Source organism: Puma concolor, chromosome A2 (assembly GCF_028749965.1).
Source record: "Puma concolor isolate L17-30 chromosome A2, mPumCon1.1.hap2, whole genome shotgun sequence".
Taxonomy (NCBI): Eukaryota; Metazoa; Chordata; class Mammalia; order Carnivora; family Felidae; genus Puma; species Puma concolor.
In genome coordinates this window covers 51,478,849-51,496,831 of record NC_141668.1, presented here as the reverse complement: position 1 = coordinate 51,496,831, position 17,983 = coordinate 51,478,849, and the positions used below count along the sequence as shown (strand labels likewise).

Below are 17,983 nucleotides of genomic sequence, written 5' to 3'. Positions count from 1 at the left end.
GAGGTAAGAGGATGTAAATAGCTGGCTTCCCCGGCCCAGGCTCCTGTGTGTTCCCAATGTTGCTCAGCCTGAGGCTTGATCCAAAAAGGTTAAAGAAACAAAACTTGGGCTAAAACGAGGGAAGTTTTGGCTGAGCTCGAGTGTCCCAGCGCGTCCCCAGCTGCCCAGCCTGCTGCCGGCTCCTCCTTTTTCAGATATTCTCACTACGGTTTTTCATTCAATAGATTTTCAAGAGGTGGGGGAAGAAAGAAGGCAAAGAAAAGTATATGGTGATTTCTAACACATAATCCTTATCACTTTGGGGTCTCTCTTCCCCTCGATGCGCTTGGTGAAACTCCCATTAACACTAATGGGAGTTACAGGAGCACATGAGGGGAAGGGAGACCCCCACCGTGTGCAAGATGCATTTCTCCCTAGATGTGCATCATGAGCATTTCATTAAATCTCACTGCTGTAAAGAGGCAACAGAGCTAGCTACTTGGCAATACTGGGAAAAAGATGCATTTTCTACTGTGTTTTCGATAATCTTGATGATGATGTTACCCAAAGACCAACCTCATTTCTGTGTCCCATATGTGAGCTCTGTTAAAGAATAATAAGTTGTTTATGTCACATGGCTATACACACATACAATTTACTATTCTATCTGTTTCAGAATGCAATAGTAGGTAAAAAGCAGAAGAACCACAACTAACGAGAAGGCCTGGTGATAAAAATTTATTAGCCTTAGTCTCCTCAGGAAAGTAACGTTAAAATTCTTGGTATGAATTTTATTTAAAAAAAATTTTTTTTAATGTTTTATTTACTTTTGAGAGACAGAAACAGAGACAGAGTGCGAGTAGGGGAGGGGCAGAGAGAGAGGGAGACACAGAATCCGAAGCAGGCTCCGGGCTTTGAGCTGTCAGCACAGAGCCTGACGTGGGGCTCGAACCCGTGAACTGTGAGATCATGACCTGAGCCAAAGTCGGGCACTCAATCAACTGAGCCACCCAGGTGCCCCGGTATGAATTTCAGATATAAAAATTAGGAATTGCTTTATTCCTTTGAGAGCAGTGAGCTTCTCTGGTTTACTTTTCACTATTTTAAGTTTTGAAATTTTAAGTATGGCTAACCATCCTCAAAAAATTACGCACGGGTCTAGCCTCAGAAGCACAGTGAGTTCACAAGAGTTAGCACTGTTCACCTATACACCGAAAAATAATCCGTGTAAAATACGTTTTTAAAAAACAAAAATGTAATGCCACAGATCATCCCACATTCTGAATACAAGTAAGTCTCTTTAGTTGTTATCACTGCATGGATTAATCTTCCCGCATCATGATCTATGTTTTCAAAATGACAAAAAACCTCACCTCATTATGTTTCCTGTCCTGAGAGGCATGAATGGTTAAAAAGAGAAGGTAAAGACAGAAAAAACAACCATTCTAAATTAGCCAGCCTCTGAAGGATTCAAACAATATACTTGTTCTTGCTTTTTCCAACATTCAAAAACAGATCATTGGGCAATAACAGAATCATTAGGAAAAATAGGCTAAACATTGGAGATACTTACAAGAACAAAAAAGGATTTTAAAAATATGATGGCAGTGGCTGAAACATACAATATGTAAGATAATGAAAAATCTCTTCTTGGGGCGCCTGGGTGGCGCAGTCGGTTAAGCATCCGACTTCAGCCAGGTCACGATCTCGCGGTCCGTGAGTTCGAGCCCCGCATCAGGCTCTGGGCTGATGGCTCAGAGCCTGGAGCCTGTTTCCGATTCTGTGTCTCCCTCTCTCTCTGCCCCTCCACCGTTCATGCTCTGTCTCTCTCTGTCCCAAAAATAAATAAACGTTGAAAAAAAAAAAAAAAAATTAAAAAAAAAAAAAAGTATCTGGGTGGTTGAGCTTTAAAAAAAAAAAAAAAAAAAGAAAATCTCTTCTTGAGCAGTCATTTAAAAACGATTTCAGAAAGATAAGCAAATTCTACAGTGTTCAAAAAAATCAGGGGCGCCTGTTGGTTAAGCCTCCGACTTCGGCTCAGGTCATGATTGCGTCATTCGTGAGTTCGAGCCCCGCTTCGGGCTCTGTGCTGACAGCTCGGAGCCTGGAGCCTGCTTCTGATTCTGTGTCTCCCTCTCTCTCTGCTTCTCCTTTGCTTGTGCTCTGTCTCCCTCTCTCTCTCAGAAATAAATAAACATTAAACATTTTTGAAAAAAATCAAATGGAGTCATTTTGTACGTATATATAAACATGCAAGACGTGCAAGCTTGAACATAAAAGAACTTATAAGAAATACAGGATTATGTTGTTTATGTATTTCGCTTTAGTCTGAATTTTTTTCTCCTTTTTTAAGTAAAATCGCTCAATGTGAAAAATATATAACATTCTTGAGTAAGGTTAGAAGTTCACGTCATGTGATGCTCGGCAAGATAGTAATACCCTTGTCAACCCACTGCCCTGCACAGCAAACAAACTTCTAGTGTTACATCTTTGACAGCCCAAAGAGAGCAAAGGTCACTGCTATGCAAAAGCATTAAAACTGTTGCTTGAAAAGAATTTCATGTCACTAAAGATAAGAATTATTGCAGTGCTTTACAGCGATTGCACGGAAAGCTAGATCGACTTAGTGCATTCCTTTGAAGAAAAACTGACTTTTTTCTTCCTTCCCTCAAAGGCAAACATTTGGGAGATGGGTACTTTAAAAGGGTTTTTGAAAAATACAACTGCTTTTAAGCCAGAACGCTTCTATTTGTGGAAGGGATACCTACATGTGTCTACTTCTACACCTGCACTGACAAAAGCAAAAACAAAAACAAAAACAAAAACCCTTCGTGCTTTCGGCAGAAGCTTTTGATACATCCTAAAACACATATACTTAAATTACCACTGTGGATCATCCTCAAGGCTTCGCTCAGTCTTAGGATTTTATAGCTGCCTTTTACAGGACCAGAGTGCTAACATCTAATGACTTCGTCCTCACTTCCTTTCTGAAAAAAGCAAACCAAACCTTCTGCAGCAGCCCGCTCCTGCTTTCCTGTCCAGGTCCGGAAGTCAGGCCTCTGTTTCCTTTCCGCGTGTCATGGTAGGAAGGACTCGGGAAAGCTACTTCCTGAACACACACTTCCTGTCCACCCTGCCTCTGACAGCTGGCAAGAGTGATGTATGAATGTATCAGGGAAGGGAAGGTGACCCTCAACTATAGCTCTGTGCAGGACACGGGATGATATGGCAGACCTTGCCCCAGCTGACATGTGGCTACGAGGAGGTGTAAAAGTCCTGATAAGAAGGCATCCCCTCTCTTCTTTCCGTGTAAAATAATTGCTGGTTTATCAAAGCTAACCTCATGCTTGCCCTCCAGATATGGTTTATCTCCTGCTATTTGGAAATAACAACCCAAAAAAAAAAAAAAAAAAAAAAAAAAAAAGTCGCCCATATCATGTGATCTTGTACACAGCATGTGTGGTTATTTTTCCCGGCTCAGTCATAATTAGTACTTGGGGCCATGTGCCAAGTGGAAATGGATAAGGGGAATATCCTTCCTAGCCTTCTAGGCCATCAGTGTCCTTTTCCAATTTTTAAACCGCTGTCACCGGACTCTGGCATTTCTTACCCAATTCATTTGCTTTCTGTGTTAATCATATGCAATGAAGATATGCATGGCCAACATTTAAACAGGCTGCAGATCAATTAGCGGTCTTAAGTTTATCTGATTTTTATCAAAGAAGACAGAGCTGCGGGTCGATTGTCAGAGCCTGTGTCAAGTTGACCTTTTCAGAGATGTCTACATTGCCAGTCCCCTGGGCAACTTGTTGTCCCCTGTTGGTCTCTGAATGGCAGAAGTCTGTTCTGCTCAAGCACAAAGTATACACAGATGTCTATATTACATTCTTATAGGTTTGACAGCAACTGCATGTTGTATCTATAAACTGTCCTTTAGCAGTGACATTTCCTCAATGATGATAAGCTAATTTATGCAACTAAATCTCCTTTGTGCAGAAATGAAAGCTAATTGAGTCATTACAAAGTAATTCAGGAAGGAATACCTTGTATAAATTGGCTTACTTTATAAATCCTTCTCAAGTGGTTTTCATGCATCCTAAATGGGACTAAGCAGCTTATCCGCCCTAAGATACCCAGATCGAAGCAGCCAACTTCGGGGGAGTTGGGTAAACCCTCTTTAGAGCTGTAAGAAAAGTGACGAAAGGGAAAGTGAACAAAACCAAAAGAAGCTTCCCAGGAAGCTTCACGATTCAGTACCTGTGGCGGGGAGAGCACTGTCCTGACTCGTCTTCCTTTGGTCCTCCACGTTTGCGGGAGCACTGTCCTCTTCCTCTTCTGTAAGCAAACAACAGAAATGGCACGCTGAAGGGTTTCCTCAGAAATAACAAGACAGTACTCACCCCATTTTACGAGCAAAACTGAAAGTTCACGACGCATAAATATTCCTCCTCAAAGAATGAAACCGCTCAACATTCACATTCCTTTGTCAATAATCTAAAGCTGAACAAACAAACCTCTAGCTAGTTGCACATAGCGACCTTACCAGTTGGCTTGATAAAATTTAAGATACGTGCTGATGCCTCACATATTTTGTTTCGCATACTGGAAAGTCCTCTGGAACACTCTTAAATCCAGATCAGCCCTGAAATCCAGTAAAGTAACACCCAGCCCTATATGGACAGACCACATTATACCGAGGCAGGATAAAACCACGGTCCCTAAACCATCAGTAGAACACAGGGAAAATGTGTGATATAGAATACAGTTAACCTATAAGTCATTTATTGAGTATCAGACCCTTCATGTTTTCTCCCTTGATCTTCATGGGAGAATACCAAACGGATCCTCCCCCTTCAGGACAATTCCCCCCAAATCATACTGTGGCTGTGGATCTACTATGTGTCATATACCATAGCAGATGCTAAGATTTCACAGATAGTTTTAAATCCTCATTTTACAGAGGAGTAAACTGAGGTTCAAAAAGCTAAAGACACTGCCACTGTTTATTATTCCAACTCAGGCCTGGGATCATAATGTCCATGTGCTTTATCCTGCATATATTCTGGGCCTTACCTTTGTTATTCCCACCCTTTCCTATCACATTCATTCCCCCGCTTATAGGAAGAAAGAGGAGAAGACTAAATGAGAAGAGTTCTAAACAGAGTCAATAGACTTTAATTATTTTACATTAAAGAAACATTTATTATATGACCACTTTCCTCACCTAAGGATTTATATACACTTTAGAGATATTTAGGGCAGGATGTATGAACAAAATGGCATGCCCAAGAAAAACTGTGTTCAAAAGAATCAGAATTTCAAGAAAAATAAAAAACATTAAAGCAAAGGATGCAAAATAGGTAAACACAGCCATTGTGGCTATTAAATAATCCATTGAGTATTAACTACCTGTAAGAGACAGCTTCTACCAGGGAGGCAAAGAGAGTAGGAAACTTCTGCCCTCGGGAAGCTGAGAGCCTACAGGGCACAGAAGACAGTAGTACCTGAAGGAAAATGGGATGAGGGACATAAAACCTGACGCGTGAGACACAAGGAACTGAAGGAACACAGACTAGAAACCACCCAAGTGGGGAATACCACGAAGGCTCTGAGGGATGGAGAAAATTTGAATGGAGAGAGATGGGGAGGAGGAAATTTCTAGACAGAGGGAGAGTCATAAGCAAAACAACAAAGCTCAGTACTATCCATTTGGCTAAAGAACGCAGTACTCAAAGGGGAAGAACAGGATGGGAGAGAAGGCTAGTAGTTTGGGCCAGCTGTTGAAGGGCCATGAACATTGGCTATGGACTTTAGACCTTGATTTGGTAGGCAGTAAGAGCCCCCGAAGACTTTTGAGCAGAGAAAGGGCAGAACTAACACTATGCTTGTGGAATGGTCATCTGGTCCCATTGTCCCAGAGAGCCTGAAGGAGGGCATGGGGGGAGAGAGACCACGTAGAGTCTGGCTAAAGGGGAAGGAAGTCCTAACTGAAGGACAGAGGAAATGCAAGGAGCCGGTTATGAGAGGAAAAGGAACTAGAATCGATAAGCTTTGTGCCTGCCTGGATGTGGAGGGCTAAGGGAAGAAGAGCAACCAAGGATGACACAAGTTGTGAGCTTAGTTGGCAGAGAAATGGGAACACACCATTCCTAAGAAAAGAATAGCCAAGATAAGCTATTTTTGCCAAGGGAACACGGGAGCCGCGTGAGAGATTGAAGGTACCGGTGGGGCAACCCAGAGGAAACGTCCAGGGGCAACTGGAAGGCTTCGCAAGTTTGCATCTACAGGGGAGTAGATGCAAAGTTAGGAGGCTCATGCAAATGTTAAAGTGGTGACTCAGAAAATTCACCATTTAACTCAGGCTTGAGGGTTACTGTACTTCTAAAACAAACCTACAACTGCTTTGAATTTCTGCAACTCAACTCAAACAAAATAAAGGAGAGCTCCAAAAGAAGGGAACAGCTGGAAATATTTGGCACTTTATACACATTAAGTTGACCGCAGTGTCGGCAATTTAATATGAGTCAGTCAGAGAGCAGTTAATACATGGAAGAACTAATAAAAAAAATCAAATACCAAATCCTGTCTCTTTTCTCTTCAACAACAGTTATCTTACTTATGCCAAACCTCAAGGCCTCCTGATTGTAAATGGTTTATTAGGGTGTTTTCATACACAAGTTTTACAGACATTTGGCCCAATCGGCTTATTTTATAGATGGTTAATTTTTTCAAAGGAGAAGGAGAAAACTTTACTTATTTGTCATACTTTCTCTTTCCTCAGTGCTCCCTCTCCTCCAAGCTGGTCACAAATCAGACAGTTGAGTAAAGTCAAAAGTCGTGAAGGGCTCTTGACCTCAAGTCAAAAGCCTTAAGCACAACAATATAGGAAGCACTTCTTTCTTAAGAAGACATTATGGGAGGGGCGCCTGGGTGGCTCAGTCCTTTGAGTGTCCCACTTGGGCTCAGGTCATGATCTCGCTCGAGCCCCACGTTGGGCTCTGTGCTGACAGCTCAGAGCCTGGAGCCTGCTTCAGGTTCTGTGTCTCCCTCTCTCTCTGCCCCTTCCCTGCTCATTCTCTGTCTCTGTCTCTCAAAATAAATAAACGTTAAAAAAAAAGATTTAAGAAGACATCATGGGATACAGACTTACCACCCAAAGTTAGGGTCAAGCTATCACAAAAACTAATTACAGAAATTAAATGGAAAATTCTGCTCTTGGCAAAGTAAACAATGAACTTAGAATAGTTTATTGCTGTGACTGTATTATTTTATTAAAATTTAAGTGCTATAAATGTGCACAATGTATTCTTAAATTATCAGAATAATGCTATTAAAATATTTACTTAAGTATCAATATTTACTGAGAAGTATCCAAATTCAATGTGAGACGCTGAACAAGTAATATTTTAGAGGAGGACATACTCATTTAAAAAACTTCCTTTCTCCATTTTGAACCGAGTAATGATATTTTTAGGTCAAAGCTTCTGCATTTCATACATCAGTTTTCCTTAGCGATGTTCAAACAACTCATTTTATCTTGGGCTAACAATACAAACAGCTTCCATACAAAAGAAAACAAAATAAAATTTGGGGTGTGTGTGTGTGTGTGTGTGTGTGTGTATGTGTTTTAATCTTAGGGAGAGAAACTCAGACTGAAATCTTGAACAGAATCTGATACAGAGGAGATGTTCAATAAATATGTAGTGAACAAACAGATTCAAAATCATGAAAATAAATCCTACTAGGCTCATTTATTAACAGAGAAAAACTCTCCACACCACTCAAAAACTATATAAGGACAAATGAAAATTCTAGGCAATAATTACCTCCTCAATATATTAGAAATATATACACATGTTGTTTTATTTAGGTTTATTATTAAACATATTTTATTTTGGTGTTGAGTCACAAATGTCATTATACAATACTAATTAATACCTCAAATAGCCAATGTTTGTGGGGTTAATATATTCCATTCAACATTTTAATAACAGTAAACAAAAACAGCTCAGCTATGCGGTAAAATCCATCAAACCACACAGATGGTTATAAGGTTTTCATTATGTGGTTTCCATAGCAATCATATTGCAAATCTGGAAGCTTCTTGCAAATAAGCAGCTTGTATTTACATGCCTCTCAGCTGCAGCACAAAACTCTGCAACATGTGACGCTATTATTCCAATCACACATTGTTAGCAGAATCATCAGAAGATTTTGTTGATCAGACAAGATGAAAATAACAGTAAACTCACTGCAGAAGATAATTCAAACACAGTTGTACATTCACTAAACTAATCAGCGAGTATCAGACATGTTCTGGTAGTCACCAGAAGGTTTTAACATGATAGCCCGGTCAAAAATATGGACGTTCCAGGAGCAGTCAGAACCCAAAAGCCTGAACTCCATTCTCGCTCCCCTTTTTAGCAGATACTTGGTCTTCCGTCCGAGTTGAGCAGAGAAAGGGAGAAGAGCAGAGAACGGGGTCCTCCCAAATCTTTTTAGGATGACTACCATTTGCCTACGTGGGAGAAGTCAAGACCTTTTTTTGTCCCCTGCTAGATTAATCAATTTAATTTACGAATTGATCCAGTTCCATAACAGATGGATTATTACCCTAATAAGAATCACGAATCTGTCTAGCTATGCAGTTTGTACAAAATGGCTATTTCTTCCTTACTAACGTTCTTTGTTTTAAGGACAAAACCACCAAAAGAGAAAAGCTATAAGCAAATGACAAAGACAGCTGACATTGCTTGAAAAAGGTTGAGGACAATTTGTTGGCACCAAAATAGGGTGTGTGGTGTTCACATCAGGGCTGAAAACTGATCTTATCACATCTTCCAGGGAGAGGAGGACAACATCAGAAAACCTCCGACTCACACACAATGATTACCTTTCTCACTAAGCATCTTCAGAAAACGGCTCTGCTGAACTACAATGTATTTTCAAGACCTAAAACACAGAATCAAAAGCTATGCTCTGAAATAAAGATTGGGTGTAGATTTCTACCTGCCCTGGCTTCATTTGATTACAAAACTATACATTTGTCTCAAGAAAAGTTAACATTTATTGCTTGAATGTTCATGCTGTATGCATTTATATCCCTTATGTAACTAAATCCTGTATGCATTTATATCCCTTATGTAACTAAATCCTCGTAACCGTTGTATGAGGTGGTAACAGGTATTTTTACCATCATGTTATGGACGCAGAAATGGAATTTACAAAGCTTGAGTAACCTGTCCGAGTTCACACGTGCAATTAGAGCAGGGATTGAAACTGCAGCAAATGCCAGTTCTTTTCACCTTCTATTCAGCTCATAGATGGTTTTCTAAAATTTCATGTGCATACCAGCTGTCTGTTGGACCCGGAAAACATTTCCACATGAGTGCGCAGATTCTGCTCTACCATAGCATTGTATGCGAAGGACACCTTTATTTATTTTTTTTTTCAATGTTTACTTTTGAGGGGGAGAAAGAGAGAGAGAGAGAGGGAGAGAGAAAGAGAGACAGCCAGACAGAGAGGGAGAGAGAGGACCCTAAGCAGGCTCTACACTATAAGCACAGAGCCCAATGCGGGGCTCGAACTCCTAAACCGTGAGATCATGACCTCAGCCAAAGTCTCAGGCACCCCGTGAGGACATCTTAAGGTAAGCAATCCTTGCAAGCGAGGATGTATTTTTTTATTATTATTATTTTTAATGTTTGTTTATTTTTGAGATAGAGAGAGACAGAGCATGAACGGGGGAGGGTTAGAGAGAGGGAGACACAGAATCCGAAACAGGCTCTGGGCTCTGAGCTGTCAGCACAGAGCCCGATGCGGGGCTCAAACTCACGGACCCCAAGATCATGACCTGAGCCGAAGTCGGACGCTTAACCGACCGAGCCACCCAGGCGCCCCGCAAGCAAGGATTTAGAAACAGAATTTCAAGCTGGGATGCCCCCAACCCACATCTCCTTTCCGTGCTCCCAGCCCTCCTTCCCCACCTCTGATGTGCACACCCTCAAGTGCCCTGAAGCCAGCACGTGCCACTTTGTACTCTGGAAAGGTCTCTAGTGGGACTCATTATTGCAAAAATATGTCAACTATTTTATTATGAAATAACATTTCATAATTTTTTTCTAGGCCAGCCAGCTTTTCTTTCTTCACTGGATTTCCAGAAGGGAAACATGGTCAAATGCAGACAGCACATGGCAAGTCTTTTTACGAACAAAGACGTTTGCCTCCGTTCCAGAGCAACAAACTATCCCGCACATTTCTCCAAGGGTTCTGGCTCCAGGGCATTGCAAGCAATATGTCCCTGGCTGGGAGAAGATGGGACAGATGTAACGAGGGGAATGAAGACACCTGGCTAGCTCCAGCACTACAGTGTGAAAGAGGGAGAGTGCAGGAGGTTCACACAAACGGCACCTGAGCCCCTCTTTGCTCTCCGGACCCGGGGCGAAGCTCGGAAGCTGGCAGTAGGTAAAAGCAGAAAAGCAGGGGTCAGAGGGCTACGGGCAAGGGAATTCAAACCAAGACAAGGAGGAAAAGTGAGTTCCCTAGGGGCCTATACTGGTAAGTTAAAATATGACACTTCTGTAGGATTTTTCTACCTAATAGACTGACATATATTTTACAGACTGGCATATATCTCATACACTTTTTTAAAGATAGAAACGTGTGCCTTTTAGTATTATATGAACTTCAAGATGAACAGAAAGATAAAGATGGCTGAAATGGTATATTTAGAGTCATGTTTACTCTCCTGGAAATTAGGCAAACTGGGGCCTACCGTTAAAGTTCTAGTTACTCAGGTGCCTGGGTGGCTCAGTCGGTTAAGCATTTGACTCAGTTTCGGCTCAGGTCACGATCTCATGGTTGTGGGATGGAGCCCTGCGTCGGGCTCTGTGCTGAGCACGCAGCCTGCTTAAGATTCTCTCCCTCTGCCCCACCTCTGCTCATTCTCTCTTTCTCTGTCTCTCTCTCTCAAAAAAAAAAAATAATAAATAATAATAATAATAATAATAATAAAATGTCAACAAAAAGTTCTAGTTACTCCTGTGACCTCGAGACTGAAATTCTCATCTCAGTAAAGTACAAAGAATAATGTCTACCCTTCAGCACTCTGAACAGGATTGGGGCAGGGTAATGACACGATCGGATTTCCAGGGGGGGAAAAAATACCCAATTAGCCTGCAGTATCAGGGTCATTATCTTAGAAACTAGGTGTTTTGCAACCGCTTATGAATTTGGCAACCAAGAAAGTTAATATGATATAAAAGGCAACAAAATAAGCAGTAGTTATTCAATCATACCATCTAATTTTCAACCTTGACATTTTATTCTTATAGGGTTTGATAGTTGCCCCTCAAAAGCAAAAATAAGCGCCCTAAGATCATAGTACATCTCTGCAGTATATTAAAGCTAATCATTTATACACAAACCTGAAAATGCAAAAATAATAAATTTTCACAGACATTAAGCTTGCCAGCATCAAGGCTGGGATCTTGAGGACAACCTCAAATTCAAGCAAGAATTTCATTTGCAGAATCTGGACAAAATCTTAGGGAAAGAAACCTTAGCTATAATCTAGTTCAACTTCCTTCTTTCATTAACGGGGTCCTGAATGACTGACTGGGCCAAGGTCACGAAACTTGTGCTCTGCTCTTCTCTCCCTGCACTGCCTTCTATGCAACGTGTACTGCGGACATTTCTGGAAAAGTCTCTGCTGCTCCAGAGGTCCTTCTCTCTTCAGGAGCAGTCTCACACAGACTTGATCACCCACAGGCAACTATGGTAAGCAAAGTATGTCGGTTAAAAATAAGGTCTGAACGGGCCAGATCCTGTCAGTCAGAAGGGACTGTGAGTCAGGAGAAGGCTTTACTCCCAAGGAGTACCAGGCACAAGGGAACAACGAAACGTGGCTCTTCCCTGTCCCGGGGCATATTCTACTCACGCATCCCACGATAGAAAATTCTCCTAACCATTCCGTAAAGCTCAAACTCGTAGCTTTTTAATTAACATCTATCATAAGTTCTGCAATATTAAAATTCTTTTAACCCAAGAAGTCAAATTAAATTGTTTCTCAGGTACAGTAACCTCGATCTGGCTGTGGACTTCTGGTACAGTTATAGTTTGCCACTAATAATAGTTCTGGTTTTTAATTTATTTTTTATTGTTATTTTTTTTTAGTTTATTTATTTTTGAGACAGAGAGAGACAGAGGATGAACGGGGGAGGGGCAGAGAGAGAGGGAGACAGAATCGGAAGCAGGCTCCAGGCTCTGAGCCATCAACCCAGAGCCTGACGCAGGGCTCGAACTCACAGACCACGAGATCGTGACCTGAGCTGAAGTCGGACGTTTAACCGACTGAGCCACCCAGGCGCCCCTGGTTTTTAATTTAGATTAACCATTTTTTATTATTCTTGCCACAAAACCAGTATCTGTTCATTGCTGGCAGTCAGACAATAGGAATAAGCAAGCATGTGTGTGTGTGTGTGTGTGTGTGTGTGTGTGTGTGTGTGTGTATACATTTTTTAAATCATCCAAGACTGATCCGTAACCACTATTAACATCTTCTCCTAGACCACCTCTACTCAGTTTCTGAGTAATAAGAATATCCAAATATATACGTACTTCATTATTAGGAAATATATACATTATTTCATATGAAATATATACGTATATATAAGAATCATCCATTCCTTCCAAATGTATTTGTATTTTATTATAAACTATTCTGAGTTCCTTTTTAGAAAGTAAAATGTTTCCTCTCAACGTAGATTGTGGTTTAAATTTTATTCTGTAAAAAATACCATCTAATGATAAACAGGGTGGTGTTGAGATCATTTCATGGTAACTTGGCTGCTTTATATGGATCTACAACTGTCTACTATAACCTTAGAAAAAAGCAGACGGAACCAGAACTCAGCTGTTAGAGGCGCTGGCTCTGTTTCCTGTTTGCTTACGTTAAACACACTCATCCTCTTCTCGTGAGGTGCACCTTCACCTCATTTTCAAGAGCCTGGGTAAGAAAGAGCACAGGAACATACAGGGAACCATCACCCATTGGACTGATCGGTTCCACATCCCTTCTAACAGCAGTGGTTTCGAGACCCTTTTGGGAGGTGGAGAGTCTATGAGGTCAAAACTATTTTCGTAATAAAATGAAGACATTTGCCTGGTTCGTTGTGTTAACATTTGCACTGATGCTGCGGAGCATGATGGGTAAACAGCGGACACCTCAGCATAAATCAAGGCAATGGCACCAAGCTGTCACTGTCTCTTCACTGCTTTGCACTAGCATTAAAAACAAACAAGCCAGTTTCACCGAAGAATGTCCGCGGGGAAGCAGTACAAATTATTATTTTCATGTAATATCAACCCTGAGAACACGTCCATTTAATATTCTGTGTGACAAAATCAGAAGAATGCATGAAGCACTCGTGCTGCATTTCTAGATGTGCAAAAGATTGAGTGGCAAGCTGAACGAGCTTTTTTTCACGGGACACCATTTTTACTTGAAAGAATGAGTGACAGACAAACTGCGGTTACTCAGACTTGGGAATCTGGCAGATATTTTCTCAAACATGAACTAAGTGAGCTTGTTATTTCAAAGAAAACAACTGACAGCTACTGCCACGATAAAATTTAAGCTTTCAAGCAAAAATTGGCATTTTAGAAACTTAGATCTGCCACCGTGAGCTTGACCGCTCCCCAGTATTGAAAGACTTTTCTAATGAGATTGGTGGTGATATTAATGAATCCTACAGGTTTTAACTGTATCATCATTTCACCAATATTTGGAAGTTCTGCATAATGCAGTGAACCAATACTTTCCAAATGACCAATGCATGATGTTACAAAACACGCCTGGGAAGAGATCCAGTCAAAGTATAAGACAGACCCGTGAATTTTAAAGTAACAAAGTACGGAAAGTTCACTGATACGGTTTTGGATTCCACCTTGCAACTAACCTTTAACTTGTCCCGTTTGGGTACAGTTATCAAAGAAGAACATATAGCTCCTACGACTATTAAAACCCTTGCCTTTTCCTACTATATACCTGTGTGAGGCTGGGTTTCTCCATATGCTAACTAGACTTAGACCAAACAACATCTCTCAACACAGTGAATGCGGAAGCAGATTTGAGAGTCGACATGTATTCTTTTAAATTAGACATTCAAGAGATCTGCCAAAATGTACATCGTGCCACTCCTTTCACTGATAGTTTGGGAAACTATAGCTATTCTTTCCTAAAAATATCTTATGTTCACTGGTAATAGGTTTACCATTGAGATTTTTAAACTCACTGATAAACATTTTTAATATTTCTCAGTTTTAATTTCCAATATAGTAAATACGGAGAGGTGGAACCCACATAAATCAAGCGTTTTGGGGTCCTCAATACTTTTTAAATTTTTTTTTTCAACGTTTGTTTATTTTTGGGACAGAGAGAGACAGATAATGAACGGGGGAGGGGCAGAGAGAGAGGGAGACACAGAATCGGAAGCAGGCTCCAGGCTCTGAGCTGTCAGCACAGAGCCCGACGCGGGGCTCGAACTCACGGAGCGTGAGATCGTGACCTGAGCTGAAGTCGGACGCTTAACTGACTGCGCCACCCAGGCGCCCCAGATACTTTTTAAAATTGTAAAGGGCTCCTGAGACCAGAAAGTTTGGGAATCACTGCCCTATGTTTTCTTTTCTTTTTTACGTGTTTGCTTAAATTCCAGTTAACATACCATGTGATATTAGTTTCGGGTGTACAATATAGTGATTCAATACTTCCATACTACACGTGGTGCTCATCATAACAAGTGCACTCCTTAATCCCCATCACCTATTTAACCAATCCCCCACCCCACCTTCTGGTAACCATCAGTTTGTTCTCTATAGCTAAGAGTCTGTTTCTTGGCTTGCGCACCCCCCCCCCCCGTTTTCCTTTTACTCATTTGTTTTGTTTCTTAAATTCCACCTATGAGTGAAATCATATGGTATTTGTCTTTCTCTGACTGACTTATTTCACTTAGCATTATACTCTCTAGTTTCATCTATGTCATTTTAGTTAAATATCTAAACGTTGTTGATCCACAACATGAGAAAAACTGATAGCCTGGTAACCCAGAACACTATCTGATAATTATTTTATATTCCCAAAGCACACAATCTCAGGACTGAATCTCATTACACTGTTGACTCATATTGAGCTGTTGACCAAAATCCCTAGGTGTTCTTCCCATTTGCAGTGAAGCCAAGTCTTTCCTTTCTCGTACTTGTGCAACAAGATTTTTGGAGCAAGTGTGATCCCCTATTATATTTCATCTTGTTAGATTTGATCCATGACTTCAGTCTGTTGAGAGCATGGCCTGTATATCTTCATCTAGGCATCAACGAATACAATGGAATGACAATATTGAGAATTAAGCTCTAAAGACATTCACAAAATAAATTAACCAGCACCCTTTGGGCACAGCTGTATAGTCAGTTATCCAACGGTCTTTACACCCATAAAAATTTCACGACAGTCTTGGCCAAATGCCTCACTTACTTAAGTCTAGTGATATGTCTGTCATTTCCCTGAATACATGCTGGGTTCTGGTAGTCATTATTTCATCTTCTGGATAGCACAGAAGACTCTCTTTGATGCCTTAGAGTCCACTTGAAAGTTCCTAAACTTTGCAGTGGTTTGCAGAATCCATCCAGAGTGGATAATGTGGCGCTCCTCCCAGAAGCCCTCTTCAGGCCTGACGCAGCCGTCCTCCAGTTGCTGGGACTCACAGCTGTGTCCCCCACTAGGAACTGTCCTCAGCCACAGGGAGCTGCCTCACTCAAGATTACACCCCTCCCAGAGGACAGCCTGGAGCCAGTGACGAGCTGATGTAGGAACATAAAGACACGCCCCCTTCGCCTCAACAACAACCTTGAAGAAGCATCCCAGACCCAGAGCTCCCCAAGAGTTTGGCTGAGGCCTCAGTCACAGCTGTGTCGTAGACCAGTTTCTCCCGCCCAATTCTGCCTTCCTTGCTTTCACACGACGGTATCTCCCAAGACCGCTCGCCAGTAAGTCTTGTACATACAGCTGTCTCAGAGTCTGTTTCAGGAAACCCAACTTCGGATACTGCAACCTTCTACCCGTTTTGAAGAGCTCACCATTTAATTGCTAGACTCCATACTTCTGGCGTCTCTCTCTTCCTGCATGTTTCCTTTAAAATCAGTGACAGTAATTCAATGATTTCATTTGCAAGTTGTCTTCTGATGTACACTTAAGGAAACCAGAGGCAGACTTAACTCCTATTCATGTTTGAGACATGGCTCAAACGTCCCCCAATTAGGGTGTTTTCCCCAAACCCCTCCAGGCAGCTGGGCGCTCCCCCTTGGTGATCTCCCAGCTCAGTACAGGCCTCCATTTGATCACTGCTCTCATAAAGCACTACAAACATTTGTCTACTCGTCTCCTTTTCCTCCGACTGTGAACTCTCCAATCCTTTTCCTCTGTGAACTCTCCAACCAGGCCTAACAGAGGGGCTGGGACAAAAAATATCTTCCATGAACGTTTGATGAATGAAAATCAAATGGATTTTGGTTAGCTGGGTATTCTATTAGAATCTCTTTGCCCGTCCTGGGCTTTTGTTACCTCCTACCAATCTTATCAGGAGGACAATTCTTGACAGAAAAGGAACAAATAAAATAGAAACTGATTGTTTTCTTGGAATTACTGCCCTCCCCCAAATTTCAAAAGCAAACAAAACCACAGAGCAATTATGTGCACCTTTTGTTGCACTTAGCGTAATTTACAAACGTCAGTTCTTTTCATATTTCCTTTGGTTATTTGGCCATTTCGGTGCTTAATCTAGGACCCTGTAAAAGTTGTATTAATTGGATAGATTAATAATAGCACAAAGATACTGATAGATTTTAGTTCCTCTCCCTATTTTCCTCATTGGGATCACTTGGAATTAAATGGGATTTTAAAATACTCATTCGTCTTTAATACCATACATTTGTGTCTCTTCTTTCCCTGACTTCTCTGAAATCTACCTTCCTAAAGTCTGCAAATGTCTGGCTGATGGCCAATTTTTTCCTTGTTGGATGCTAAGGTGACAACTGCTTTTGTCTAATTTTTTCCACAATTAAATCTGGATATGGCAGCAGTTTCCCTGTTTCCTATGTCCTTTGGCCTCCTTCATTGTTTCATATGCTACTCTACGTTCAAACTGTACCTGAAGAAGGAACAAGATGCAATGGTAATGACTGCTGATTGCTTTTCCTCCGTCTCCAGATTCTTAGCGTCAGTTCCTCGTAGTTGAAGATTCCTCGTTGCTAAATACTAAAAACCCCAAGTGGGGCGCCTGGGGGCTCAGTCGGTTAAGGGTCTGACTCTTGACTTCAGCTCGAGTCATGATCTCACGGTTACTGAGTTCGAGCCCTGTGTCGGGCTCTGTGCTGACAGCACGGAACCTGCTTGGGATTCTCTTTCTCCCTTCCTCTCTGCCTCTCCCCTAGTCACGCCCCTCCCCCCCAAATAAGAAAACAAAACACCTAACCATCCCAATCCCTAGCTCTGTGTGTCCCAGCCATAAGGAGCTGAGGTTGGGGAGAAAGTCACTTGGTCTCTCTCTCTCAGTCCTTTGTGTTCAATCAGCTGTGCTTGAAAGCAATAGTTACCACCTGCTTAGAAGCCCTAAATCCAAGGAATGGAAGAGATTGAACACACAGTATTGAATATTTAATATTTATAGGACAATTATCAAATAACAGCCCCACTTGTATTTTTCTATTACCACCACATGCTCCCTCTGTGATCTGTAACTTCCAGTTTGGGACTAGATATTATGAACGACATCAATATCTCTGGCATATCACCATGACGTATCGTTCACCTACAGCAGTGGTTTTCAAACTTCAGAGGGCTTATTGAAACCCAGGTTGCTGGGCCCCACCACTAGAGCTTCTGATTCAGATTTGGCAAGGTACAACTCTAAAAAGTTTCCAGCCACTGTTGTTGGTCCCAGGACCGCATTGT

General features: G+C 41.5%; 1 protein-coding gene across 3 annotated transcripts in view; it reads right to left on the bottom strand.

Annotated features, from left to right (window-relative positions):
- Nucleotides 1–17,983, bottom strand: part of SKAP2 (src kinase associated phosphoprotein 2) — a 182,980-nt gene that overhangs the window by 18,594 nt on the left and 146,403 nt on the right. For all 3 annotated transcript variants that reach the window (XM_025930011.2, XM_025930012.2, XM_086693985.1), the window contains exon 10: nucleotides 4,237–4,314. In XM_025930011.2, the coding sequence (XP_025785796.1) occupies nucleotides 4,237–4,314 (78 nt within the window). The remainder of the gene's footprint in view (nucleotides 1–4,236; nucleotides 4,315–17,983) is intronic.